The 26,564-nt window shown below is 39.6% G+C and overlaps 1 protein-coding gene and 2 long non-coding RNA genes across 5 annotated transcripts in view; 1 reads left to right on the plus strand and 2 right to left on the minus strand.

The window, feature by feature from the left end:
- Positions 1-537: 537 nt before the first annotated feature.
- The window catches only part of PRRC1 (proline rich coiled-coil 1), a 37,093-nt gene continuing 11,066 nt past the window's right edge, over positions 538-26,564 (plus strand). Inside the window, exons 1-8 of one of the 3 annotated variants that reach the window (XM_042934220.1) lie at positions 676-874; positions 1,159-1,307; positions 5,658-5,780; positions 6,427-6,810; positions 8,928-9,088; positions 12,020-12,122; positions 15,867-16,030; positions 22,095-22,198. In XM_042934220.1, the coding sequence (XP_042790154.1) occupies positions 5,678-5,780; positions 6,427-6,810; positions 8,928-9,088; positions 12,020-12,122; positions 15,867-16,030; positions 22,095-22,198 (1,019 nt within the window). In that variant the 5' untranslated portion in view covers positions 676-874; positions 1,159-1,307; positions 5,658-5,677. The other 2 variants (XM_042934206.1, XM_042934213.1) reach the window with 2 other exon arrangements.
- On the minus strand, positions 15,815-26,239 carry LOC122217352. Its single transcript, XR_006201430.1, has 2 exons — positions 25,449-26,239; positions 15,815-16,019 (listed from the first exon to the last, which is right to left on the minus strand). It is a non-coding gene; the product is annotated as an uncharacterized LOC122217352 (long non-coding RNA).
- Positions 21,342-22,163, minus strand: LOC122217348. Its single transcript, XR_006201425.1, has 2 exons — positions 22,076-22,163; positions 21,342-21,641 (listed from the first exon to the last, which is right to left on the minus strand). It is a non-coding gene; the product is annotated as an uncharacterized LOC122217348 (long non-coding RNA).

Consider the following 26,564-nt stretch of genomic DNA (forward strand, 5'->3'; position numbering starts at 1 on the left):
TTTGGTTTTTCAATTAAAAAGAAAAAATAAAGTACACGTACTGTGGTTGAGGAAAATGTAACAGTAGCTGCTACCTTTTACCCGCCCGCTGTCTCTTTCTCAGGATGCAAGCCACTGCTGTTATCTGGAAATCTTTGTAAATATGCAAGTCCCCCATTTGTGAAGCGGGGTCTTGCTTGCAGGTGGGGGCTGGACTAGACGACCTTGGCTGGCTCATCTCCATCCCGTGGGCAGCCACGGCACAGGATAAAGGGAGCTACCCCTGGTAACGGGGGTACCGTTCTCGGGTGCGGGGATGTGGAGTGGAAAGCATGACCATGCTACAGAAGAACGTCTCTGGGGGGAATGCGCCGAGACCCCGCCGGCAGCAGCACCTTAGGTCGGAGGTACTCAGACGGGTTTGACTAGCGTCCTCGGGCTGGGCGGGCGGGGGGCGGGGCGGGACGAGGAGAGACCCGGCTCCCAGCGGACGGGGCGGGGCGACGCGCGGTCGACGTGGCAGCCGCAGGGGCGTGCGCCTCCGGTGGCCATCTTGGAGGCGGGGACGCGCGGCGCTGAGCTCCTGCCGGCGTCTTCGTGGTCTTCTCCGAGCTTTACTCTTAGCACCCCGAACTCCACGTCCCGCGCTTTTCAACTGCCACGCAGACGCTCTGTCGGGCCCCCCCAGGTGAGCGTCAGCCTGGTAGCGACGCGGGTGCTTGCGGGCGGCGGGATGGGATGCGGGCGCCTACGGGCGCAGTCCCTGCCGGGTGGGCGGGCCGGCCGGCGCCCGGAGATGGTTAGGGTCGCGTCGGAGCCCTGCTGTCGTGGAGTCCGGGCGTAAACTGTGCGAGCGTGCTTCGCCAGGCCAGCAGTCCCTGCCGCGCTCAGCCCTGTGAGTGCGGGTTGTGGGTCTTGTGCCGGCCCTGCGCTCCGGGGCGCCGACCCAGACTGGCGCCCCTGGCCGTTTGGCTCCGCCTTCCAGAGCGCTGAATGTGGGAGCGGGACCGGCGGCAGGCGCCCGCTGACCTTAGGCCGGCCCAGCCCAGCCTGGAGACGTGGCAGAGCCTGCGGGGAGGCCGCTGCCTCCAGGAACAGGATTTCGGCAGCTTCGGCCTTCTCTCGGCTCTGGGGTGCACACCCCGGGCCCGCCCTTGGGAAGTAGCTTGTTTTCCCTAGGTTTCTCCAGTCGGGCCGAGCCCCTTTCCAGAGGGTGTTTGCCTTCTGCTGTCTCTTTGTTTCTCCCTGGAGCCAAGTCTTTAGGCAAGTTTGCAGGAAAGCTCCTCTTCTGGATTGGCCGAGTGATATATCCATTTCTGCATTTCAAAGTAGGTACTTTGAGAGAAACCGTGTACATTCCCGCGAAAGTGACACATTTTGGCATTCCAGCCTTTCTCCTGTACGGCCATTATTTCATTCACTTAACGTTTATGGAAGTTTATTTTGGCCTCACAACTGAGAATGCAAAGGCAAAACTCACATCCTGCTTTGGCACTGTTTTGTCTGTTAGTGGAGACCGTCTTTTGTGCTAGTAAAACATCAGTAATGGCTTTTAATGCTTTTATCATCAAAGCTGCATTATTCCATTTCTTTTATTGTATTCTAATAAGTAGGCATTCACTTTTTAACAGAAAACTCTGATGGGAAGCAAATTGGAAGAGGAGGGTCTGGCCAAAGCCTGAGGGCTCAATTTTTCTAAGCCATTTTCATCACTTTCTTTAATGTTAATACATTAATAATACTTCTTACGCTGAGACTTCTGCACTAAAACCTTTATCAACTTTGACATTTCACTGTTGTCACGATAGCTTTTCTTTAGAAGGGTTCATGTTTATGCACACAGCATTTATCCAGTATTGTCATTAAGCTGTTTCTTAAATAGGGTATCTTTTAAAGACTGAAAAAAATTGACCTTTTGTTGCAGGTTATAGATTGTTTTCATTGCATAGGTCATTTTGCCAACACATTCGCTAGTTTTATGGATCAAGATTATCTTTAAACCTGACTTCCACCAGCCAGTGTAAGCATTTGGCAGCGCCTGTAGGAGGAGACTGAATGACCAACAGAAAATGGGGAGATGAAAAGAGGTAGCTTTCGCAGGGAGTGATAAAGTCCCCAGAAGGCCATTTGTGTTCGAGTTTATTGCCCTTAGGTGTATAGGTACTGAATGAAAGGATTTTGCCTCCCTGATCCCCGTTCCTTCTTAATGACATAGATGTTTCCTGTAGGTTCACAACCATACTTTTTGAAAGTGTGTATTTCTGCCTCACCTTCTACTCATTGTGGTTGAAATTGCCTTCTAGCCCCACTCTGCATGGAAATCGCTGTCACTGTGTTCATATCTTAGTTTGGGCAAGCCATTGGATTTTTCAGACATCAGTCATCGTATTTGGCATTTCCGCAGCGTTTGATATTGCTGCCTGTTCCCACCTTGAAACTCTTCTTTAGCTTTTGGACACTATGGTCTCCTGGTTTTCTTCTTTTTGGTCGTCTCCCTCTTCTCAGTAAGCTCATCTTCTTTCTGCCAGACTATTTTTCAAGGATTGACGGGGTCATCTTCTCTTTTCATGGTATTCTCTTAGGTAACCTCATTCCAGAACATGACTTTAGAGGCTATCAGTAAACTGAAGACATCCCCACCCCCACTTACTTTGAAACCGCAGAGCAAGTCACATGTCTCTATTTGGGTGTTTCAAGGAGCTGAAACTCGACGTGTCCAGTATTAAAGACTGCACAATGCCCCCTTCCCAAGAAAGAAGACGTCATACAAATACTTTGACCTCTTCCTGTATCCCTGTCTTCGTGAATGGTGTAGACATCTGTGCAGTTGTGCAAGTCATGCCTCTTCCTGCCACTGCCCCATATCCAGTTCTTCAGTCGACCCACTCTCCTCCATCTCCTGTATCATCACATGTGTCTAGGCCAGAGCTTCTCACCTTTGGCACTTTTGCAATTTGGGGATGGATAATTCTTTCTTGTGAGCGCTGTCTTGTGCATTGTAGGATCTTTAGTGGTATCTCTAGCCTTGACCTACTAGATGATAGTAGTCCCTCTAGTTCTGACAACCACAAAGGTCTTCAGACGTTGGCAAATGACTGTGAGAGGCAGGATTATCCTCTTTTCCTCCTGCATGTGAGAGCCACTTGTCTAGAGTGTTACCAGTTTTATATGAACCACTTCTATCCTTCTTAATAGTCTCTCTGCATTTACTCTGACTGTCCCCTGTCCCTGTCTGCATACTGTGGTCAAAGGAATGTTTTCATACTTAGGACACAAATATGAATCGGCAAAAGCTGGAATTAGCTTTAAATACATCCTTCAGCAGACCAGTAGCTAAACTGTGGCACATCTATAAAATGGAATACTGTTCAGCAGTTAAAAAAACCTACCTAGTGATAGAGCCAACAACTTGGATAGATCTCCAGAGCATTATGCTGAGTAAAAAAAAAAAAAAAAAGGGCTGATCTCAAAATGTATGCTGTATGATTCTATTTAGGTAACATTTCATGAAATGAGAAAATGATAGAGAACAGTCGGTTGCCACGGCTTATGGTTAGTGGGTGGATGCGACAAAGGAACACTCTGAGGGAGTTTCTTTAGGGTAATAGAACAGTTCTGTAACCTGATTGTGGTGTTGGTTACATGAGTCTTTGCAGATGATGAAACTTCCTAGAACTACACACACAAACATACACACAGGTGAAAATGCAAATAAAATCTATAGTTACTGGTATTGAACCAATGTTAATTTTCTGGGTTTAATCACTGTACCACAGTTAGGATGCTGTTGCTGGAGAAGCTGAGTGTAGGGTAGTCCAAGAACTCTGGTCTATTTTGCATCTTTCTTTGAATCTAATTAAAAAAAAATTTTTTAAGGCTTATTTATTTTTGAGAGAGAGAGAGGGAGACACAGAATTCAAAGCAGATCCAGGCTCTGAGCTGTGACCACAGAGCCCAGTGTGGGGCTCGAACCCTCAAGGCTTGTGGTCATGACCTGAGCCGAAGTTGCCGATTAACCTCTGGAGCCACCCAGGTGCCTCTAAAACTTCTTTTAAAAAGTTAAAACAGAAGACAGAGATTTCATCTCCAGCTTGAATGCTGTACGATGATTTTCTGTTCTTAAAAACCCCAACTCCTTGACCTGGTGTATAAGGTTCACCCCGGTGTGGGCTGTTGCCTGTGTCTCCAGTCTTCATTCTTCTTTTCTGTTCGGTGCACATGGATTTTCTTGAACTTGTCTTGTCCCCCTCCCTTACAGGGCTTGTTTACCTCCTGTATTTTCACTTTGTCTGGAATCTGCTCTCCTTAGTTCTTTTCCCTTGCTTAATTCTATATATCTTTCAGATCTCTGCTTATATGTGATTGTCTTTCCTCCCTTTCAACTCAGAATCATATTCCTTTCAAGACTGTGATTTTACCCATGGAGCACATAATTCAGTTCATTGCACATGGGTGGTATTATTTTATTGTCTCTCCTACTGGACTGTATGTATCCTGTTTGTTTCTGCATACATTGTATGTCCACAGGCACCAGTACAGTGCTTGGCAAACAGTTGACTTTCACTGAGTATTTGTTAAATGAATAGAAACATCAAAAGCAAATTCTGAAGTTTTATTTGGAAGTTTTGATTTTATATTTGAGACAAGCTTGGAAATTTGTCATTTTTAAGGAAGTTTTCCCATATTTTGTACTTCATTATTGTCTTAGGACCTGCTTTAAAAAAAAAAAAATAATGTTCATTTATTTTTGAGAGACAGAGAGAGACAGAGTGTGAGCAGGGGAGGGGCAGAGAGAGAGAGAGAGAAAGACACAGAACCTGAAGAGGCTCCAGGCTCTGAGCTGTCAGCACAGAACCCGACGCGGGGCTCAAACTCACAAGCCGTGAGATCATGACCTGAGCCGAAGCCGGACAGCCTAACTGCCTGAGCCACCCAGGCGCCCCAGACCTGCTCTTTAGTTACTGTATAACATTTTTGCTGAAGTTAATGTTTCCAGTACGTGAAACATATCATTTCACAGTTACTAAAGATGCCCTAAGATGTGAACTAGAGATACTGGGAATGGAGCACATTTCAGTTTTATTTTCATGTTAACAGAAATAGCCCACATAATACATTATGGGGAGAGAAGTAATGTTAAGAATATTTAATAATAGGAGCACCTGGGTGGCTCAGTCGGTTAAGTGTCCAACTCTCGATTTCAGCTCAGGTCATGATCTCAGGGTAGTGGGAATGAGCCCTGTGTCAGGCTCCAGGCTAGGTGTGAGCCTGCTTAAGATTCTGTCCCCTCCCCCTCAAAAAATACTGAGTAATACTTAATGCTTAAAAAATTCATTTTTAATTTAAATGTAACAGTGACTGGAATCTAGATATAAGACTTACATACATTCATGTGATAGAGAATTAGTAATTTACTGTTTGAAGTTTTTGGGTAGTTAACATCAAATTATTTCCTAATTACAAAGTATAGTATATGAAAATGTCCCATATTATCTGAATGTTAAACATAAGCACAGACTGTTTTCCTAGGAATTTTGACAGATCCTTTATGTAGAAATAAATGGCATTATAAGTAGCAAACACAGATCTCTGTCTCTTGATGATTATTTTCTAAAATTATTCTCTAGAAGTACACTTGATTACCGTGTAATATTTACTACAATTTTATATCTTTACAGTAAACCATAACTGAAGAAAAATGATGGAAGAGAGCGGAATAGAGACCACCCCGCCCGGGACTCCTCCTCCACATCCTGCAGGACCAGCCGCGGCTGCTGTGTCTTCAACCCCCCTTCCTTCAGGTACATGAAGCTGTCGAGTGTCTAGTGTGTCTGGAGGGCGGTGAAGACACTTAACTTTTCTCAGAGTCAATTAGAAGACTACATGTTTACAGCTCTTCTGATCTTTGCCAGGATGAAAGGAAGGAGCCTTTCTTATTTAAGCCCGCAGGTAGAAAACGTTATGTTTTGCTTTGGGTCAAGTTTTGTTCTTTGTATTTATACTAACTATATTAAATCATCTTCTTATGATTAAAAATATCCTAAGAAGCACGTATTGGTTTTGTCTCATGTTCTGTGGGTTTGATGATTAACTTTCTGGCCAAAATTTTTGAGCCAGTATGTAGGTTTTTATGCTGAAGTTAGCAGTGGTGAAAAACAGCTCTATTTTATTAAAAATACATCCAAAATGAATGAAAACACAAAGATCTGCTTATGAATGGGACTGTAACTTAATTATATACGGCTGCCTCTTTTACGTAAGGGAGCTGAAAGTCATTTGCACTGAGTCGTATTTGTTGTGTAATTCAAATTGTACATTTTAAATACTCACTTATGGCTTGTTAATGTGTTAGATTTTGCAAGAAAAATGTGATAAGATACTTTGAAAATCAAGCGAAAGCATTTTCAGTCTTCTGTTTTTTTTCCCCCTCCCCACCTGTTTTTTTAGCTGCAACCGGTTCTTTTTCTTCTCCAAATGTGTCCTCCATACAACCCTTGCCGCCGCACGTGTATGCCACCCCCCAGCCGCCCGTCCCTCCCGTGAGGCCCTCTGCACCCTTGGTGCCGCCTTCACCCGTCCCTTCTGTCCCAGCGCTTGCTGCCTCCGTGCCACCTCCGGGTTCGCCAGCACCTGCTGCCGCCTTCACTAGCCCTCCTCTGTCCCACTTCCCTCCTCCATCTTCTGCCCCAAACACGCTCTTATCTGCACCCTCTTCTGGTCCTCCCACATCGGGGTTTTCTGTTGGGGCGGCTTATGACATTACAAGGGGACATGCGGGAAGAGCTCCCCAGACACCCCTGATGCCGTCGTTCTCTGCACCTCCCGTCACAGGTAATCCTCTCTTACTGATACTTTGAATTAAATGGCTGTAGGTAATGTTTAAGTGTGTGGTTGTTGTTTTTTAATAACTGTTCTATTGAGAAATAACTTACATACCATATAATTCACCCCTTTAAAATATACAGTTCAGTGGTTGTCAGAGTTTTTACTGAGTCCTGCAACCATCGCCATCATCAGTTTTAGAACCTTTTAATCACACCGCCCCCCCCCGCCCCCCCGAAAAGAAGCCCCATTGCTATTAGCAGTCACTCCTGACTTGCTCCCAACGTTCACAGCCCGAAGGAAGCATTCATCTGCCTTCTGTCTCTACGAATTTGCCTATTTTGGACATTTCATATAAATAGAATCATGCAGTGTGTGGCTTTTGTGACAGGATTCTTTCACTTAGCATATGTAGCATGTTTCTGTACTCTGTTGTTTGTCGTATGGATATTCCTTCCACATTTTATTTCATCAGTTGATGAACTGTGTTTTGTTTTTACTTTTTGGTGTTACGCATACTGCTTTTATGAACATTGGTGTACAGGTTTTCATGAGGACATGTTTTCATGTCTCTTGGGTATATACCTAGGCACGGGATTGCTGGCTTTGAGAAGATGCTAGACTTTTCCAAAGCAGTTGTACCATTTCACTTTCTCCTCAGCACTGTCTCTGTATTACTTTTTTTTTTTAACTTTGTTGTTTCTTGCTGCATTATTTTTAGCTCCTTTCTTTAAGCTCTGGAATGTTCTCATGTTTTGACTTTTTTTTTTCTTTAAAAAATTTTTTTTAATGTTTATTTATCTTTGAGAGAGACACAGAGCATGAGCAGGGAGGGACAGAGAGAGAGGGAGACACAGAATCTGAAGCAGGCTCCAGGCTCCTAGCCACCAGCACAGAGCTGGACGCAGGGCTCTAACCCACGAACCATGAGATCATGACCTGAGCTGAAGTCGGATGCCCAACTAACTGAGCCACCCAGGTGCCCCACTGACATTTAAACTATCGAAATAAAGCTGTTGTTAACTTAGTAAATGCTAAAGTTAATATGTTGTAAAATGTACATGTTTAGTATATAAAGTGCAGTTTCTCTTACAGAGAAATACCAGGGTGAAATTCGAGAGTTTCTTAAAGCTTTACTTGAAAGGTTATATGGGCAGAATGGTTCAGGAAATAGTTTTATTTAGCCAGGTAAAAATTGAGAACCAAATAAAAGCTCATGTATACCTGAAGTTTGTGGTGTTGGGCCATTTTCCTTTTCTAAGTTGGTTATACCTACTTTTTTGTCTTCCCCGAATGGTTTTTGAAAGCCAGTATCCAAACTTCAGCCTTGTCATCTTCTGCCTGTTACTTCTCCTTTTACAAAAAGAAGCTTCTTTTTTGTGATTTTTATTACCAAGGTTTCTGCTTATCTACCTTTACAAACAGAATTTTTAGTACAGTATAATACTTATGTCCATGAATGTGTGAATTTTCTATTTTGAGTTCAAGTAGAGCACATGGAATATGTACTCATTGTCCTACTCTTTTATATGATAGGCTTGGGTGCTCACATCAATTAATTTTATGCATTAAAGGGATTGGAATTATAGCTGCCCACATCCAAGTGCTAAATAGGGCCAATAGGAAGTACTTTTTGATATACATTTGGTCCATTTTCGGGACACTTCATAAAAATGTCTACAGAAAGGGAAAGAAATTTGTTCTTTGGAATCTTGTTCCATTTGTATTTCATAAAGATTTAGGTGATTCTTGGAGTATATAACTCAGTCCTGAAATGCCTGAGTATAGGGGTGCCTTGGTGGCTCAATTCGTTAAGTGTCGGACTTTGGCTCAGGTTATGATCTCGCGGTTTGTGAGTTCAAGCCCCACCTGAGTCTCCATGCTGACTGCAGAACCTGCTTCCCATCCTCTGTCCCCTGCCCCCCTTCTGTCTCTGCCCCTCCCTGGCTCATTCTTTCTCTCTCAAAAATAAATAAACATTAAAAAAATTAAAAAAAAAAAAAGAAATGCCTGAGTATATATTCATGTTATTGAAGCTGTTTTGAGCTACTCATCTCATACATCTTTTTACAGGAAATAGTTTATGAAATAAATTACACATATTAGAAATTTTTGCCATTTACTAGGTATTTTGCCGACTCCCATTACTCAGCAAGCCAGTTTGTCATCTCTGGCACAGGGACCTGGAACCACATCAGCCATTACTTTTCCAGAGGAACAAGAAGATCCCAGAGTTGGTAGAGGTCAGGATGAAGCATCTGCTGGCGGACTCTGGGGTTTTATTAAGGTAAAGGGGTATTTAGTTGAAAAACTAGGCTGAGCTTTTTCATTCTAAAATTATTAGATGGCCATTAAAATAATTTTTAAAGAACAAAATGATATAAGGAAAAGTAAAAATTCTTTTTAGTCTTGTGACCAATTTTTTATAGTTTCTCTCAATCCTTTTTTTGTGCTTATCTGCGTAGATAGATCTTTTCTAAAATTAAAGTCAAAATGGGGTAGTGACACGTGGACACTATTTTGTGTCTCGTTTGTCCTTATGTAGCACATATCAGGAACATCTTCCAAGCCATAAATACTCTTCAGAAATTTTCTTTATGGCTGCTTTGCCCTTCATGCCGTGGCATTTATTTCCCATATTTTTATTAAAAAAATTTTTTTTTAACATTTATTTATTTATTTTTTTTTTAATTTTTTTTTTTTTTTTTTTTCAACGTTTTTTATTTATTTTTTTTGGGACAGAGAGAGACAGCATGAACGGGGGAGGGGCAGAGAGAGAGGGAGACACAGAATCAGAAACAGGCTCCAGGCTCCGAGCCATCAGCCCAGAGCCTGACGCGGGGCTCAAACTCACGGACCGCGAGATCGTGACCTGGCTGAAGTCGGACGCTTAACCGACTGCGCCACCCAGGCGCCCCAACATTTATTTATTTTTGAGACAGAGACAGAGCACGAACAGGGGAGGGTCAGAGAGAGAGGGAGACACAGAATCTGAAACGGGCTCCGGGCTCTGAGCTGTCAGCACAGAGCCCGACGCGGGCCTCGAATTCACGGACCGCGAGATCATGACCTGAGCCAAAGTCGGACGCTTAACCGACTGAGCCACCCAGGCGCCCCTATTTCCCATATTTTGCTAATGGACTTTAGTATTCTCAATTGTAATTCTTATAATACAGCTGTGATGAGCATGCTTGTAGGCAGATCTTAGTGCTCATCTCTGTTTTGTTGAGGTTAATTTCTGATGAATGTCAGAGTGAACAGAGTGAATGTCTGACTGTCCCAGCATTTTTCGTTTGTCAGCACTGATTATGAATTTGAAATAAAACTTTTTCTGATTTGATAAACAAAAAACATACCTTGTTTTAATTTGCATTTCTTCATTACCAGATTTGAACATTTTTTTCATGTGATTTTTTTGCCATCGTATTTTTTTTTCTTAAGTCTCTAGTCCTTTTCTTTGCCCATTTTTGAATTGGGATGATTTTTCGTCTCTGAACAAAAATTCATAAGAGCTCCTAATGTAGTAAGAATGTTTTATTATATGCCATCATATGTTGCACTTTTCTCTATTTTTATCATACATTTAAATTATATTATCCTTTTTTGACACAAAATCTAAATTTGCAGAAGTTCTTCATATCAGTGTTATGTTTTTTTTATTTTTTTAATGTTAAAAATGACCTTTTACCACCACGTTATATCATGAATGTTTTTCTGTGATTTCTTCTAATTCTTTTATGGTTTCATTTTTCTTATACCCACCAGTTTATTGTTGCTGATACTTTATTACATGAAGTAGAAGTCAAACTTAATTTTTTTCTGACTACTTACTCAACTCTGGCAACATCGTATCCCAGTGTTTTGATATGTCATCTTTATTTTAATTACGCAACTGTGTGTTAATGTCATTTTCTGGACTTGTTTTTCTTCCACTGTTTGGCCTGCCCCTGCAATAGTACCTCACTATTTCGATTATTATTGACTCTGTTTATTATTATACTATTATTTATTGAAAGTTGACTCTGTGCTCGTGGAGATTAGGAATATTCATTAATGAGTAAGATAGAAAGGTCATTTCCAAGTGCCTGCTTTTGCAGTGATATATCAGTATTTAATTTTATAAGTTTGCACGTTTCTCTTAAGAATTTTGTTTTACTGGTCTTCTGCATTTATTTCTCTTAATGAATTTTGGAATCACTCTGACAGAGTTTCTCCCAGTATTCTGTGGAGAGTTTGGCTACAATTTAATTATATATTAAACATATTTTTAAATTGGTAAGTAGCTAACTTATTTACTACATTTGAGCTTTATGTTACACAGGGATGGTATTTTTCTAAGCTTCCTTTTTTTTTTTTTAAATCCTTCTGTACTTTTTAAAGGTTTTTCCTTATATAGGGATTACTACTAGTTTCCTTTGTTAATAGCATGTGTTATGAACTCAACTTTTTTCTGATTCCAGTTAGTTCAGTGGTAGATTGGAAAAGCCTGCTAGTCAGATGCCATCTCAGGAGGCACTTCTCCCTAGAAGTCTCTTACCACGGGAGAAGTATACATAAGAAGGGAATACTCAGACCTGGTTCCTTCTGCTTAATAGTGTGGTTGTAAGAATTCAGAGGAATGGGTCTGGGTTAAAAGAGAGAATTTGGGGATGAACGCAACAAATAAGAAGCAGGAAAAAAGAAACGTTAGTAGAACATAGCAGAGTAATACATATTAATAGGTAACTTGTGGGGAATAAGGGTGAGAAACATTACTATTTTTATTTTTTGGTTAGGGAATCAAGTATGAGTTTATGGAGACGTCTCATTACACTTTTTATTTGGGACCTTAATGGATAAGTTTTGCCTAGTCTTTCATATAAATAAGTGGAAATGAAATGCAATAAGAATATGTACATACAGAGAAATGACCGTGTGTGTGTGTGTCTAAAATGAATACGTATGAATATATACATCCACAAAATGAATGAATACATACACATGTGGATATACAGGCCAGTGTGGTCTGTAGACTGCTGTGGGTCTGCGATAAGAAGAGAAATTGAGGGTAAGCATTTTGAAATCTTAACAGCAATTTGACATTGCTATAACCATGTTTTTCTTACATTTTACAAAATCACAGGTCTACCATGTATCAGAAACTTCAAAAAAGTTTTCTTCCACCGTCAGGTGTTCTGTACTTAGAATGGGCATTTATATATTAATTTGTCTTGTGCAGGGTGTGGCCGGAAATCCCATGGTGAAATCTGTGCTTGACAAAACAAAACATTCGGTAGAAAGTATGATTACAACGTTGGACCCTGGCATGGCTCCGTATATCAGTATGTACTTAAGATAGAGCTGCGTCTGCTGTATGGTTTTAAAGTATATGCCTTTGTCAGCCACTCACTGTGACCCATAGTCTTGTAATCATTGGAGATCTTATGTTCTTGATTATAAGTCTTAGCGTTGGCAATCTTAACTTTTTCTTAGTCACAGATACATTTTGAAAACTCCACAGAATCAACTTTGGGAGGAGTAAAACCCATATGAATTGGTATAGTATAGTTTAATTGCAGTTAGTGTATTTTAATTGTAAATGTGGTTGGTATTGTTTTGTGTGAATTGTATTTTATTCACTGTTGACGTTTGAAATGATGCTTTGTTTATATTTGGTTTTGATAATTCTCCACTTCATCTATTTTAATTAAGTGATTGTGCTTACCCTGGGAATATTTTTAGAGGGAGTTGATCTATTTACTAATAATGTCTGATTACCAGGTCTGTTGGGGAAGTTATTTTAACCACCTTTGAATCCCCATTACCAAGAATTCTCCAGACAGGTGACATAGACATACATGTTCTATGCTGTTTAATTTTGAAGGTACCTGTTCTAATAATGTGAACAAGCATAATCGTTAGCAGGATCAGTGACCAATTATTAGTAATTCTATTAAAGATAACAAAAGCCAGAGCCATGCCCCAGGTACTTGAACAGAGATTTTGAGTAGCAAGAAAAAGTTAGTAGCTTTCAGGAGTCTTGATATTAGGTGGTTGGCTAGTAAATGTCAAAGGACAGGACCTAATTGTAATGAGTATCCTTTATTAAGTGGTTGCTCTGCCAGGCAGTACTTGTCATAAGACCTCTGCAGGGTAAGTATTTTCTTCAAGTTGGAGGTGAAGAATCTCGGTTAGGAGAGATTATTATCGTAGGTCGTATACAATTTGGTGGAGCTAGATTGAACCCATGTTCAATTTGATTTTACACTTAGCCACTTTGCTTCTCTGGAAATAGAAAATTGAATCAAGTATTAAATCAGCTGAATTGTTCTTTGTGTTTGTAACTGCCAGAGGATTTAGAAATTGGACCCTGTCATAGATACTGATTTCACATATTCATAATAATCAAGTTTGACATAATTAATGCATCATATATATTCTTCGCAAGCTCATGTTTTGAATGAGGGAAGGAAAGCAATTAGTATCTTTGAAGCTCTTGCTATTTTAACAGGTACTGTGTTAGACTGTGAAAGCAGTTATTTTACCATAACAACAAGCCCCCTGAGGTGGCAAATGTTTTTCCGTGAAAAAACAAGCTCATTGACTGCCCTGAGGTGACAAAGCTAATCAAGTCAGCACTCACATCCTGGGCTTTTCTTCAGGCCAGTGGTCTGCGTGGCATCATGAAAAAGGCAGAAAACGAAAGGGGTCGGGTTGCAGGGGAAAATATCAAATAAATTGTCTCCCAGCAAATATCGTAACGTAATATATAGTCTTAATCAGTTAACTATAAAAAGCAGTAAAACTGATGTGAAAAAGCCAACTCTTTAGTGACAGTGAAAGCAAGACCATTCTAACAAAATTCAAAAAAAAAAAATTTTACGGAAATATTCTAGAAATCATTACAGTTTCATTTGTATCAAGAAGGCACAAGAATATTAGAAATGGATTTTAACACAATTTAGCTTCCTGAATTCTTAAAATTACTTTCCTCATCGTCATTAAAGGTGGCACTGCTCATCAAAAAAAGGCTGAGAAGCCTTTTGAGCTGAAGTTTAATCGAAAAGTACTCAGCTAGAGTCAAGAGATAGGTGCCACATGGAGAAAAAGTTAGAAAAAAAAGTGTATTTGTTTTCTCCTATGAGACTCAATGCTTTTAGGTTTTAGTAACTTAAGAAACTCTAGTACAGATGGGATCTGTGGATCATCCTATTAAATAGGAAGAAAGATTCATGATAAAAAGCCCAGATGTTTTGAAAATATTTTCAGCTGTTCCACAAGATGTTTATTAGGGCATACCATAACATTGTCTCTGGGGCAAAATATTTTACAATACAAACCGCTTTCTTGATCTTTGTATTTGGTTCGTGATAGCCATTAACGCCAGGTGGCAAAGTATGCAGTGCTTAGAAATAGGTCTTTGAACTCAGTATGTCACAAAATGTTAGATTAAGGTTTTAAAAAAATAATTAGGTGTATTTATCAAATTACCCTGTGTAAATGGTACACCCTTTTTAGAAGTGATATATTAAAAATGTTTCAGAATTTTTATTTCATATTGCTCTTTGCCTTTTTAGATTTCAAGTTTTATATGCGTTGGTACTTCCATTTCCTTATATGCTTGCATATTAGGAAATAATAGATGTACAATTTATAGCTAGATAACCCATTTATTTATGGCATATGCTGTTTTCTTCTTCTAATGATGGAGACGTAGGATAAAAAGGTTGACTCACCATGTAAACTATTTTCTAGATAAAAAGTACGTTTCATGGCAGCCCTTGTTGAGTGCAGAACTTTTTTACAACTCTGACACATTCCTTATTGTCAATAACAGCCTTCATTTTCATTTTCTGTAACATACCCTAAATGTGTAACTTGGGTTCCACAAGCCACGTATTTAATTTCTGTGATCGCTCAGTTAGTTGAAGGACTTGGAACTCCAGCATCCTCATGGTATCACAAGTTTATGCATAACAGGTGTGTGTCTTTGTTAAAGCAGGAAAACCATTGTGATTTGCAGCCTTAAAAATGGCAATGTGTTTTATACAAAGTGTAAACTTACCAGAAAATGAAATCTTGTGAAATTAATAGAGCAACATAATAGAAAATTAAACTTTTTTCATAGCTGGTAAAACATTATTTCCCAAATTGACATCTGTGGAAGACTTTGTAGGAGCTGTCATTAGATGCTAAATAAGTAGTCCATGAACAGATGGAAAGTATGGAAAGTACTGGGTTAAAGCCATGAATTTTAACTGTTGGTTTTCTGAGACTCTTAATGTTCCCTGTGGATTTCTTTTAAAAAAAAATTTTTTTTTAATGTTTATTTCTGAGGCAGAGAGACACAGAGCATGAGTGGGGGAGGGTCAAAGAGAGAGGGAGACACAGCATCAGAAGCAGGCTTCAGGCACTGAACTGGCAGCACAGAGGCCGACGCGGGGCTTGAACTCACAAACCGTGAGATCATGACCTGAGCCGAAGTCGGTCGCTCAACCGACGGAGCCACCCAGGCGCCCCTCCCTGTGGATTTCTAGGAGAGAAATGTGTAGAGCATCTCTCAAGCTTGTTTGATCACAAAATGGCTGTTTTAAGGGGATCTACTAATATACCCTGGAACAGCATTTCATAGGAAAACAACTGTTGTGCTCTATTTGTGGCAGATGAGATGTTCAGAACATTGAGAAGGTATGCAGTATCTCCCGCCTGCAGATTAGACTGTCTCAGGTAATGCATTAAATGCTCATTTTTAAAAGTCAGGAAAAGTTGGTAGTTTTCGTCCAAGCACTTGGAATAAGATGCTGTTAGATTAGAGGGTGAAAGTGTGTCTGATAGAGCAGATGGTGTAGTGAAAGAGGATTTCGGAGTGTGAGAGACCTAGGTTTGCATCCTGACATCATTGCAAAATTGTTATGTTACTGTTGGCAAGGTCTTATCAGTCTTAGTTTGCTTCCTCAGCCTATAAAGAAGTTTATAATCTGTGTCTTGCATTATTTTGTGAGCTTAGTAATAATTATGTAATGTTACCATATGACAATGATTAGGACAATTTCATTAATCTGGAGTTGAAATTTTTTTCTTGGTAGAATCTGGAGGTGAACTGGATATCGTAGTGACCTCGAATAAAGAAGTGAAAGTTGCCGCCGTCCGAGATGCCTTCCAGGAGGTCTTTGGCTTAGCTGTGGTGATAGGGGAAGCTGGACAGTCCAATATTGCCCCACAGCCGGTCGGGTATGCAGCTGGGTTAAAAGTGAGTAATAGAAAACTTTTTCAGTATATAGAAACTGGAAGCTAATTTTTTCAGAATTCTGATAGTAATCCTTTGGTCTTTATGGAGCTAATGGCTTTTTACATTCTGAAATATTGATCATCTTGGTTTTTAATTAGACAACCGTTGTGTAGTTTTACTTTAAAGAAAGGGTAGGTTTCGATGATGGGACGGGAGGAAACACGTGGAGAACACAAAGAATAGTTAGTGCTGAGAGATCTTAACCCAGTGTTAGCATGTAATTTATCATTTTATACTGAAATTATAGTATCTCTTGAATTCTTTAAGCTTTTTATTACTTCACTGTAAATAATACTTTATACTTATGTATTTCTTCATGGTTTGGGGAAGTCTAATATATTTGAAAGTTTCCCGACTATTAATGGGGTGCCAGTAGGCAGGTGCTATCTCGATTGACCCTACAGATGTCCCTTTTGCCTTGTACTTGGTGAAGGGACTTAGCAGTCATCTGGAAAGCTTTTCTTAGCTTCCTTGCCTTGATTCTTCCTCTTCTCCATCCTTTTAATTCCTTTGTCTTAAAGATCTGACTGCCTGGCACCTACCTTATAGGTACAATACCTGTGTATAACCAGAGTTTTTCAGGGTCTCCTCAGTGTATAGAAACTTTTAAAATCTTATTAGCACTAATATCAAAAGGAAGACGCGGTCTTATTTTTTCCATAATGAAGGAAGAGGATCTTGTGATCAAGTTTGTAGCAGGGGCAGATGATAGAATTGACTTGTTTTAAAGAGAAATTTCACACCACTGCATACTCACACCACCATTTAAATTTTATAGTTTGTCTTCTGGTCTGTTACAGTTCAAAACCTTGTCCTATGTCTGTGTAAAACCTGTCCAGTTCCCAGTGAACTAGAGCTGGTTTTCTTAAGCTAGCGAGGATTCAAGTTCCAAGAATCCGGGGGCGCCTGGGTGGCTCAGCCGGTTGAGCGTCCGACTTCGGCTCAGGTCATGATCTCATGATTTGTGGGTTCGAGCTCCACGTCGGGCTCTGTGCTGACAGCTCGGAGCCTGGAACCTGCTTCGGAATCTGTCTCCCTCTCTCTCTCTGCCCCTCCCCTACTCATGCTCTGTCTGTCTCTCGCTCAAACATTAAAATTCCAAGAATCCTTTCCTTTCTCTCATACATTTTTTACCACCAGCATATAGACGTGCAAGAGCAAATGAATACTGAACAGGTCATTAGCATGCAAATATTTTTCTCACCTTAAATAAACCAAAGAAATTTTAACAAAATTTTTTACCTCATTTAACTCATCATCTATCACCTTAATTTTTTATTATTTTGTGCTTCTTTTTGCAGCAAAACTTCTCCAAAGAGTTGCTAATCCTGTATCTCTAATTTTTGCCTTCATAGTCTCTGAAACTCAGCCCAGCCAGGCTATCAGCCTGACCCCACAGATAATGCTGTCCAGGTCACCAGTGGTCTCCATCTGGTTTTACCCGTCTGTAGCTTTTGAGACACTTAGGCTTTAATGTTTTTTTCACTTCTGGGGTTCCACATGTTTTTCCCCCGCCTCACTATTTGTTCATTCCCCTGTGCTTCCTTTGTTGGTTCCCTCTGATGATTTTGTCTTTAACTACATTCCCTCCTTTGGTGAGCTCATGGAGTCCTATGGCTTTAAATGCCATCTGTGTGCTGACAGTTTTAGATTTCTGTCTCTAGCACAGACCTCTCATGTAAACTAGATTTATGTAAAAGTTGCCTTCTCAACATCTTAACTTGAGTGCCTCAAACATCCACCTGCTTTTCTTTCCTCCCAGTCTGCCCCTAGCCTTCTCCATCTCTGTTGATTGATGGCAGAGCTATCCTTCCATCTTCCCCAGTGAGAAATGTTGGAGTCACCCTTCTCTCTTTCCCCATGTTCAGTTTATGAAGAAATCTTGTTCGTCCTGCCTTCATGGTGTGTCCAGCCAGCATTTGACTTCTCACGTCTCTACCGCCACTGCAGTGCCTTGCTGGAATCTTGCCATCCTCTCTGAGTAGGCCATCCAGCTGTTATGGTTACCCTGACAGGGTAATGACCTTGTAGCCCTCTAGGTCATTCTCAGCAGAGTGGCCAGATAATCCTTTCATATCATACATCAGAGCATATCACTCTCTTTTTCAACACTTTATATTTCACTCATCGTAAGCCCACGTTCCTTAAGTGGCTTCCACGGCCCCTCACAGTTTGGCTGATGTGGCCTTTTGTTTCTTCTCTCGGTGCTACAACTCCTGGTCGTCCCCTCACTCACTCATGCCAGTCACAGTGGCTTCCTTGCTGCTCTTCATACTTGCCTGGCCTGCTTGTCTTTGTAGGGCCTTTTCACTAGGTCTTTCCTCTGTCTGGGACGTTCTTCCCTCCAATATGTGCTTGGCAGGCTCTTTAAACCTTTAAGTCTTCACGCACATCTTGCCTGCACGGCAAGGCCTGTCCTGACTGCCTTGTTTTGTCCTGCATTTTGCATTTTATTTCTGTGGTTCTCAGCACCTTCTGATACACTGTGTCATTTTGTTTTGTATTCGTGTTTCGGAATGTGTCCCCACAAGAATTAAGTTCCTCAGGAGTAGGAATTTTGGTTTGGTTCAGAGATGTGAAGTGCTTGGTGCTTTTCAAAGTGAGTATCTAACAGTTTTATCAAGATGTCTGAACTGCAAACATCAGAACTAAAAATTCTAGGGTATGTTTTTAAAATTATCAATTTTCTCAAGTAAGCAGTCTGATACACAAGACATTTTCATTGTGGGATCTGCTTTCAGTTTTGGTTTAACGTCCTATCGGTTTCATGAGAAGCTTAGAGATTTTTTTAAGCTCATACGAGCACTCTAGCTGCCCCCCACCCATCACTATCCCTTGATTGTACCTCCACAGCCACACAGTGGTCTTAAGACTGGTCTAGAAGTACCTCTGTGGAGACACAAACATTTTGCAGGGTCTCAGGAGAGCCCAAGAGCTTTAAGGAATTCAGCTTCAGCCTTTGAGAGGCTCTGTTCTTGCCCTTTGGGAAATGAGACCTACCTCCTCCCCACTAAATGTTCATATAGTACATTGCCCCAGAACATAAAATGCTCTGGAGTGTCATTTGAAGGGACAGTTCAAATTACTGTGTTCAGTGTTGGGAATACAAATGACATAATGATGAAGTAAAATCTTGTTTGTTCTCATCAATACTGAAAAAGGACTGACAACAGTTGTCAGCTCGATAGGTCATTAATAATTTTTGAAGATAAATCACCATGTGATATTTGGACTATAACTCAAAATTTCATGGTTTTTGAAACATGGGTCTGAAATATTTTGTTATGTCAAATATTATTACACAGAAGAGGTTTAAAATTGGGGTGCCTGGGTGGTTTCATCAGTTAAGCAGCCAACTTTTGTTTTTGGCTCAGGTCACGATTTCATGGTTCTCTCACGTGAGTTCAAGCCCTGCATCGGGCTCTGTGCTAACAGTGCAGAGCTGCGTGGGATTCTCTCTCTGCCCCTCCCCTGTTCGTGCTCCCTCTGTCTCAAAAGAAGATACTTAAAATCATTAGGTGCTGTTTTTGAAAGGCTTATGGAAATTTTTTTCTTCAAGAAAAGCTTCATCTTTTAGATAATATTAATAGATAATATTAATAGCTCAGTGTGTTGTGATTTTTCTGTGTTTGACAGATTCATTTTTATTATTGGTTTTTTCCCTTCAGACATACAGATTTCTTTTCCATAATATTTAATAAGCAGCTTAAAATCAAAATTCACAGAAACTGATACATAGGAAAATCCTTCATAAATTTATCAACTGTTTTTTCCCCACAAACAGTAGAGGGAGCTAATGAGAAGAAAAGTAATGTAGAATCCTAGAATTTAAAATTTCAACACAGATTTTTTACTCTCCATCAGATTTTAATTAAATGACTTTTCTCAACTAAACCCAGCTTTTCCTTTAAGCACACGAGAGTGTTTCAGGAAATAAACCTGCCGTAATTAAAATTAGGAAGCTTTTGGGGCGCCTGGGTGGCTCAGTCGGTTAAGCGGCCGACTTCAGCTCAGGTCACGATCTCGCGGTCCGTGAGTTCGAGCCCCGCGTCGGGCTCTGGGCTGATGGCTCAGAGCCTGGAGCCTGCTTCCGATTCTGTGTCTCCCTCTCTCTCTGACCCTCCCCCGTTCATGCTCTCTCTCTGTCTCAAAAATAAAACGTTAAAAAAAATTTTTTTTTTTTTAAATAAAATTAGGAAGCTTCTGAAGCATGTATGCCAACCATTAATTGTATGGAAAGGCCAATGATAGTTATGGCCACTGTTTTATAACTTCTATTCAACAGATACAGATAAAAATCCACATGCATTTTAGAAGTATGGAATTTTGATTAAACCACATTGCTTAGTATAAGCTCTTAAGAGTACACAGTAAGCTCTGGTGGCCTTTTTGTGGATTGCTTCCATTTGAGATCATTACTTCATTGTGGCCTCAAAAGTACCTAATTCTTGATTCCTTACACTTCTGAAAATGAAGTTAAAATGTGTTCTTAAAACATGGATGGGGGCTCTGCTTAAAGTGTCTTTATTTGTGACTCCAGAAGATGCCATACTTAACGTCAGGGGAGAAGAGAGGCAGATATAACCCTCTCTTTGTGTTCCTTGTGAAATATAAACCCCTATTTGGTAGGATAGTAAAAAATGAACAAGTTTATTTTGTGAAAGCATTAAATCTAGGAATATTTTGTTGTGCATAGCTGAGATACCTTCTTCAAAGAGGGCTGAATCTCCTAATAGTTTTTACTGAGTTAACAGTAAAATAACATTTATTTAAACTTATTCATAATCAGAATTTAACCATAACTAACTTCCTCTTGGGGGGAATAATTGGGGCAAAGTTACATTTTCCAGGATAACATCTCTTAGATTTTCTTTCAAATCCAATAGGTGCCTCCTCATTCACTGTTACTAGAAAATTTACACTATTAAGATTAACATGAGTGATAAAAATTTTTAAGAAACCCTTTATTTCTTCCTTTATTTTTTCTTGTAGTTCGACACTATGTGAGGTACTGGAGAGATAAGAGTAAGCAAAAATACAGTCTTGATACTATTACAGTTTTGTTCATACATTCTTTCATCTATCTTTATAAGCTAACGTCTTAAATTGATTTATCCATTTTCTTGTAGTTATCAGTTTCTTTATTTCTGTTGTCTCTAAAATCAGTTGTCTCTAGAAGTGCTCTTGCTTTTAAATTTTCATTTGATAAGAATTGACCACTTTTTCTTAATCACTACTTAGCTCTGTTACCCATAGTAAAAATAGGTTAATGTATTCTCCATGGCAAGTTTTATTCAAAATTAGAACACATTTGTCTAACTTTTTAGACATTTCCTGTCACTTCCCTTATCACTGTTTATGAAGTAATTCAGATGAAAGTAGGTAAACAGCATTCTTATTGTTAACTTGTAGTTTTGTATCGTAAGATATGTATTGATGATATTGAGTTATGTAGCGTTGTCAGCCCCTCAGTTTTGTTGCATAAATGGTATTTTCCTGAATAAATCTTGGTGCAGTATATCCATTTGCAGTTAAAAATACATCAGCCGTCATTTTGGTGCTTATTTTAAGGCTATATTTAAAGGAAATAAGAAGAAAGAGGGAAAAACATTTACTGTTGATACGATTGCCTACCTAGATAACTCAAGAGCAAATTGAATAAAAACTACTAGGACTAAAAAAAGATTTATCAGTAAGATATCCTCTTGACAGATCAACATTAAGAAGTAGCACACAGTTTCATATTAGTACAACTAGTACCAATTAGAACATTAATGTAAAAATAATCCATTTTATAGTAACAACCAAAGTAATAGTGTATATGGAAAGTGCTCTGTAAACGTTAATATGGAGGAGAACATGATTGGACTCTTGTACTGTTTATACTTCTGTATTCTTTGGATATATGCAGTGGGTATATAGGTGTGTTTGGTGTAGATGTATATATTACTTATGTAACCGTGAATTAGTATATAGAATACTGAGTAACTTGAAATGGCTTCTAACCTGTGCCGTTGTCATTCAGGGCGCCCAGGAACGGATAGATAGTTTGCGTCGAACTGGAGTGATCCATGAAAAACAGATTGCTGTGTCAGTAGAAAACTTCATCGCAGAATTGCTACCTGACAAGTAAGAGGCTCTTTTTCTTTTAACATAATTAAAAAATTTTTTTTCTTGTAATGAGAACGTTTCGCAATCTACTCTCAGCATTTTTCAGATACACAGTACAGTATTAACTATACTCACTGTGCTATATATTTTATCCCGACTTATTTCATGTCTGAAAGTTGATACCTGTTAACCTCCTTCACCCATTTTAACCACCCCCCCCCCCCCCGCTAACCGTCAGTCTATTCTTCGTATCTGTGAGTTTTTTTGTTTTTTATTCCATATAAGTGAGATCATGCAATATTTGTTTTCTCTGACTTATTTCCTTTTAGACTCTCCTTCTTTGTTCATGGCTGAATAGTGTGTGTGTTTGTGTGTATATACCACAATTTCTTCATTCTTCCACTGACGTGCTTAGGTTGCTTCCGTGTTTTGGTAATTGTAAATGCTGTTGCAGTGAACATTGGTGAGGGGTGCATATATCTCTTCAAGTTAGTTTTCATTTCCGTCAGATAAATACTCAGAAGGGGAATTGATAGATCATATGCTTTAATTTTTTGAGGAACCTCTATATTGTTTTCATACTGCTGTACCAGTTTACATTCTCATCAAGGGATTTTTCTCCACATCTCTGCCAACACTTGTTATTTTTTTGACTTGTGGTAATAGACATACCGATACATGTAAGGTGAGATCTCATTGTGGTTTTGAGCACCTTTTCATGTACGTGTTGGCCATCTGTATGTCTTTGGAAAACTATTTAGAGCCTCTGCCCATTTTTTAATCATTTGGTTTTTGTGCTCTTGAAGTTTTTAATATATTTGTATGTTAATACCTTCTGAGATAAAGGATTTGTAAATGATTTTTCCCATTCAGTAGGTTGCCTTTTCATTTCGTTGATGGTTTCCTTTGCTCTGTAGAACCTTTTTAGTTTGATATAGTCCCACTGAATCATTTTTGGTTTTGTTGCCATTGCTTTTGGTGTCCAATCTAAAAAATCACCACCAAGACTGATAGCAAGCACTTTACTCCCTCTTGTTTTCTAGGAGTTTTATGGCTTTCGGTTTTAAGTTCGAGTCTTAAATCCATTTGAGTTTTTGTGTATGGTGTCAGTAGTCTAGTTTCCCCAGGACCATTTATCCTATAGACTCTCCTTTCCCCATTGTATATTCTTGGGTCTTTTGTCGTAAATTAATTTTAATTGACCATGTGTGTAGGTTTATTTGTCAGCTATTTTGTTGCATTGATGTGTGTCTGTTTTTATGCCAATACCATACTGTTTTGATGAGTATAGCTTGGTAATATATATTGTTTGAAATACAGTTTGAAATCGGGGAGTGTGATGCTGCTTCTTTCTCAGGATTGCTTTGTCTATCCAGGGTCTTGTTCTCTTTCTGTGAAAAATGTCATGGGAATTTTGATAGAGATTGCATTGAATCTTAGATTGCTTGGATGGTATGAACATTTTAACAATTGTAATTCTTCCAGTCCAGGAGCATGGAATATCTTTCTATATATTTTGAGTTTTCAGGTTTTTTTGGCTTTGTTACAGTTTTCAGAGTAGAGATCTTTCACCTTCTTGGTTGTTAAGTGATCCTAGAGAACATTCCATGTGCTCTTGGAAAGAGTATGTTTTCATCTGGTTTTGGAAGGAATGTTCTATATAGATCGGATAAAGCCCATCTGGTGTGATGTGTTGTTGAAAGCCACCATTTCCTTACTCATCTTCTGTCTGGGTGATCTATCCATTGATACAAATGGGGTGGGAAAGTTCTTTACTGTTACTGTTTTACTGTCAATTTCTTCTTTGTATCTGCTAATTTTGCCTTATATATCTTCCATTATTGGGTTCATCTATATTTGCCATTGTTATAATCTCTTGTTGGATTGATCCCTTTATTATTTTGTAATGCCCTTCTTTGTCTCTCATTACCGTCTGTTTTAAAGTCTGTCTGGTCTAAGTATTGTTCCCCCAGTTTTTTTTTGGTTTCTTTCATGTCCATTTGTGTGGAATATTTTTTTATTTAAAAAAGACATATAGACTTAAAAGTCTGTATGTGTCTTTAGGTATGACATGAGTCTCCTTTAGGCCACATATAAATGCATCTTGTTTTTTTATGTAGTCACCCTATGTCTTTTGATTGGAGCATTTAGACATTTTGTTGTTTTGTAGTTGTGTTGTTCTTTCATTATGACCGATGACTTTCTATTGTGTTATACGTAGCCTTATTTTTTTATCTATTAGAGGTTTTGGGTGTGTAGTTACCATAAGGTTTCTATATAACACCTTACCTATATAGCAGTCTGTTAACGGTCTCTTAACTTACACCAATCAAAAACTCCATTTTTACTCATCCCTCCACCCTTTCTGTATGTCGTATTTTACATCTTACCGTGAATCCCTTCATTAATGTAAATATGGTTTTACTACTTTTGCCTTTTAACCTTTGCAGTAGTTGTATAAGGGATTGATCTACTACTCCCTTTGCTGTGTGTTTGCTTTGACCCGTAATTTTTTTTCCTTTATAGTGTTATCTCCGTGGCCTTTGCTTCTTAGAAAAGTCTCTGACATTTCTTACACGCCTGGGTTAGTGGTAATGAACTACTTATCTGTTTTAGTGGTGACTATTACCCTTGCCAGGTAGAATAGTCATGACTGTAGGCTTTTTTTTTTTCCTCCACTGTGATTATAATGCCACTTCCTTCTTTTCTGCAAAGTTTGTGTGGAGAAATCCGAGAGCTTTATGAGGTTTCCCTTGTATATAACTGGTTGTTTACCTCTTGATGTCTTCAGGATTTTCTGTCTTATTTTTTGACATTTTATTTATGTTTTTTATGTGGACCTCCTTGGGTTCATCTTACTTTGGGCTGTGATTCTTTGACCTGGATATTTCTTTCTTTCCCCAGGTCAGGGAAGGTTTTGCTCCTTTCTCTCTCTTCTGGGACCCCTACCCTGCGAGTGTTAGTATGTTTAATATTATTCCAGAGATCACTTTTATGTATCTTCATTTTTTTTCTTTCTGCTTTTCAGCCTCTTTGCTTTATGATACCCTCTCTTCCAGATCACAGATCTGTTCTTCTTTCTAGTCTGACATTTCAGTTACTGTATTTAACTCTGATTAGTTCTTTTTTATGTTTTGAGTTTACGCACTCCAGTCCAGTGAGCATTTTTGTGACCATTACTTTGAACTCTTTATCCATTAGATTGTGTAGCTCTAAGTTTTTTCTTGTTTGAAGCATAGGAGTTTGTGATTTAGGCAAAAACACCTACCTTTCTCAGTCTTGAAGGCGTGGCTTTGTGTAGATGTGTGTTTGGAGTCTTGGGAGGTCCCAGGGCATACCAGGCTGGCATCACCTTCACAAGATGGCTTGAGCTGGTGTGTGTGTCCTAGGGGCCAGGGCTCACTGAGGTGGCATGCCAGCTTGTCTGCATTGTCACAGGTCCTGAGCACCTCCCACCCCAGGGAAAAGTCTAACAATTTCCCCACTGCTTGGGAGATGCTGTGGACTTAATGAATGAGCCTCCTTCACTTCTAGTCGAGTTGCTGAATTAAGGTTAGGTGGTACTTAGGTCCAAGTGAAAGTCTTCACCTCACTCTGAAAGCTTTTCCCCATTTCCCCATCCAGAGCGTTACTCCATTTTGCCCTCCTGGCTTTTACAGCTCTTTAATTTGGTTACATATAGGACTTACATACCTCATCCACCTTTTCATTGGGAGCAATGGTCTGCCATAAACTGCCCCACTGTAGCTAGCTGTGGCATTTTTCCTACCAATTACCTTTTAACCAATACAGTGGCATTTAGGAAGATTAGGGATAGAAAAACAGTTGACTCGTGAAAAGCATAGATTGGAACTGCACAGATCCACTTACACAGCTTTTCTCTGATAGAATGCAGTACTATAAATGCCTTTTTTTCTTCCTAATGATTTTTTAAGTGTTTAGTTTTGAGAGAGAGAGCACAAGCAGGGGAGGGGCATAGAGAGGGAGACAAAGGATTGGAATAGGAGGCTTGTGCTGACAGCACAGAGCCCTGTATGAGGCTCAGACTTGTGCACTGTGATGTCATGACCTGAGCCGAAGTCAGACACGTAACTGAGCCACCCCGGTGCCCCTCTTCTTAACGATTTTCTTACTTTTTTCTAGCTCACTTTATTGCAAGAATATGGTAGATGATACCTATAAAACATGCAAAACATGTTTTAATAGACTGTTATTGGTAAGGCTTTTGGTCAATAGTAGGCTTTTATATGTGTTTGGAAAGTCAGAAGTTAGATTTTTGACTGCGCTAGGGGGTCATGGCCACCCAAATGTCCACGTTGTTCAAGGGGATACTGTAGTATTAGGAAATCTGTTGGTTTCTAGTGTGGATTAAAGAGGAGGGGAC

Source organism: Panthera leo, chromosome A1 (assembly GCF_018350215.1).
Source record: "Panthera leo isolate Ple1 chromosome A1, P.leo_Ple1_pat1.1, whole genome shotgun sequence".
Lineage (NCBI taxonomy): Eukaryota > Metazoa > Chordata > Mammalia > Carnivora > Felidae > Panthera > Panthera leo.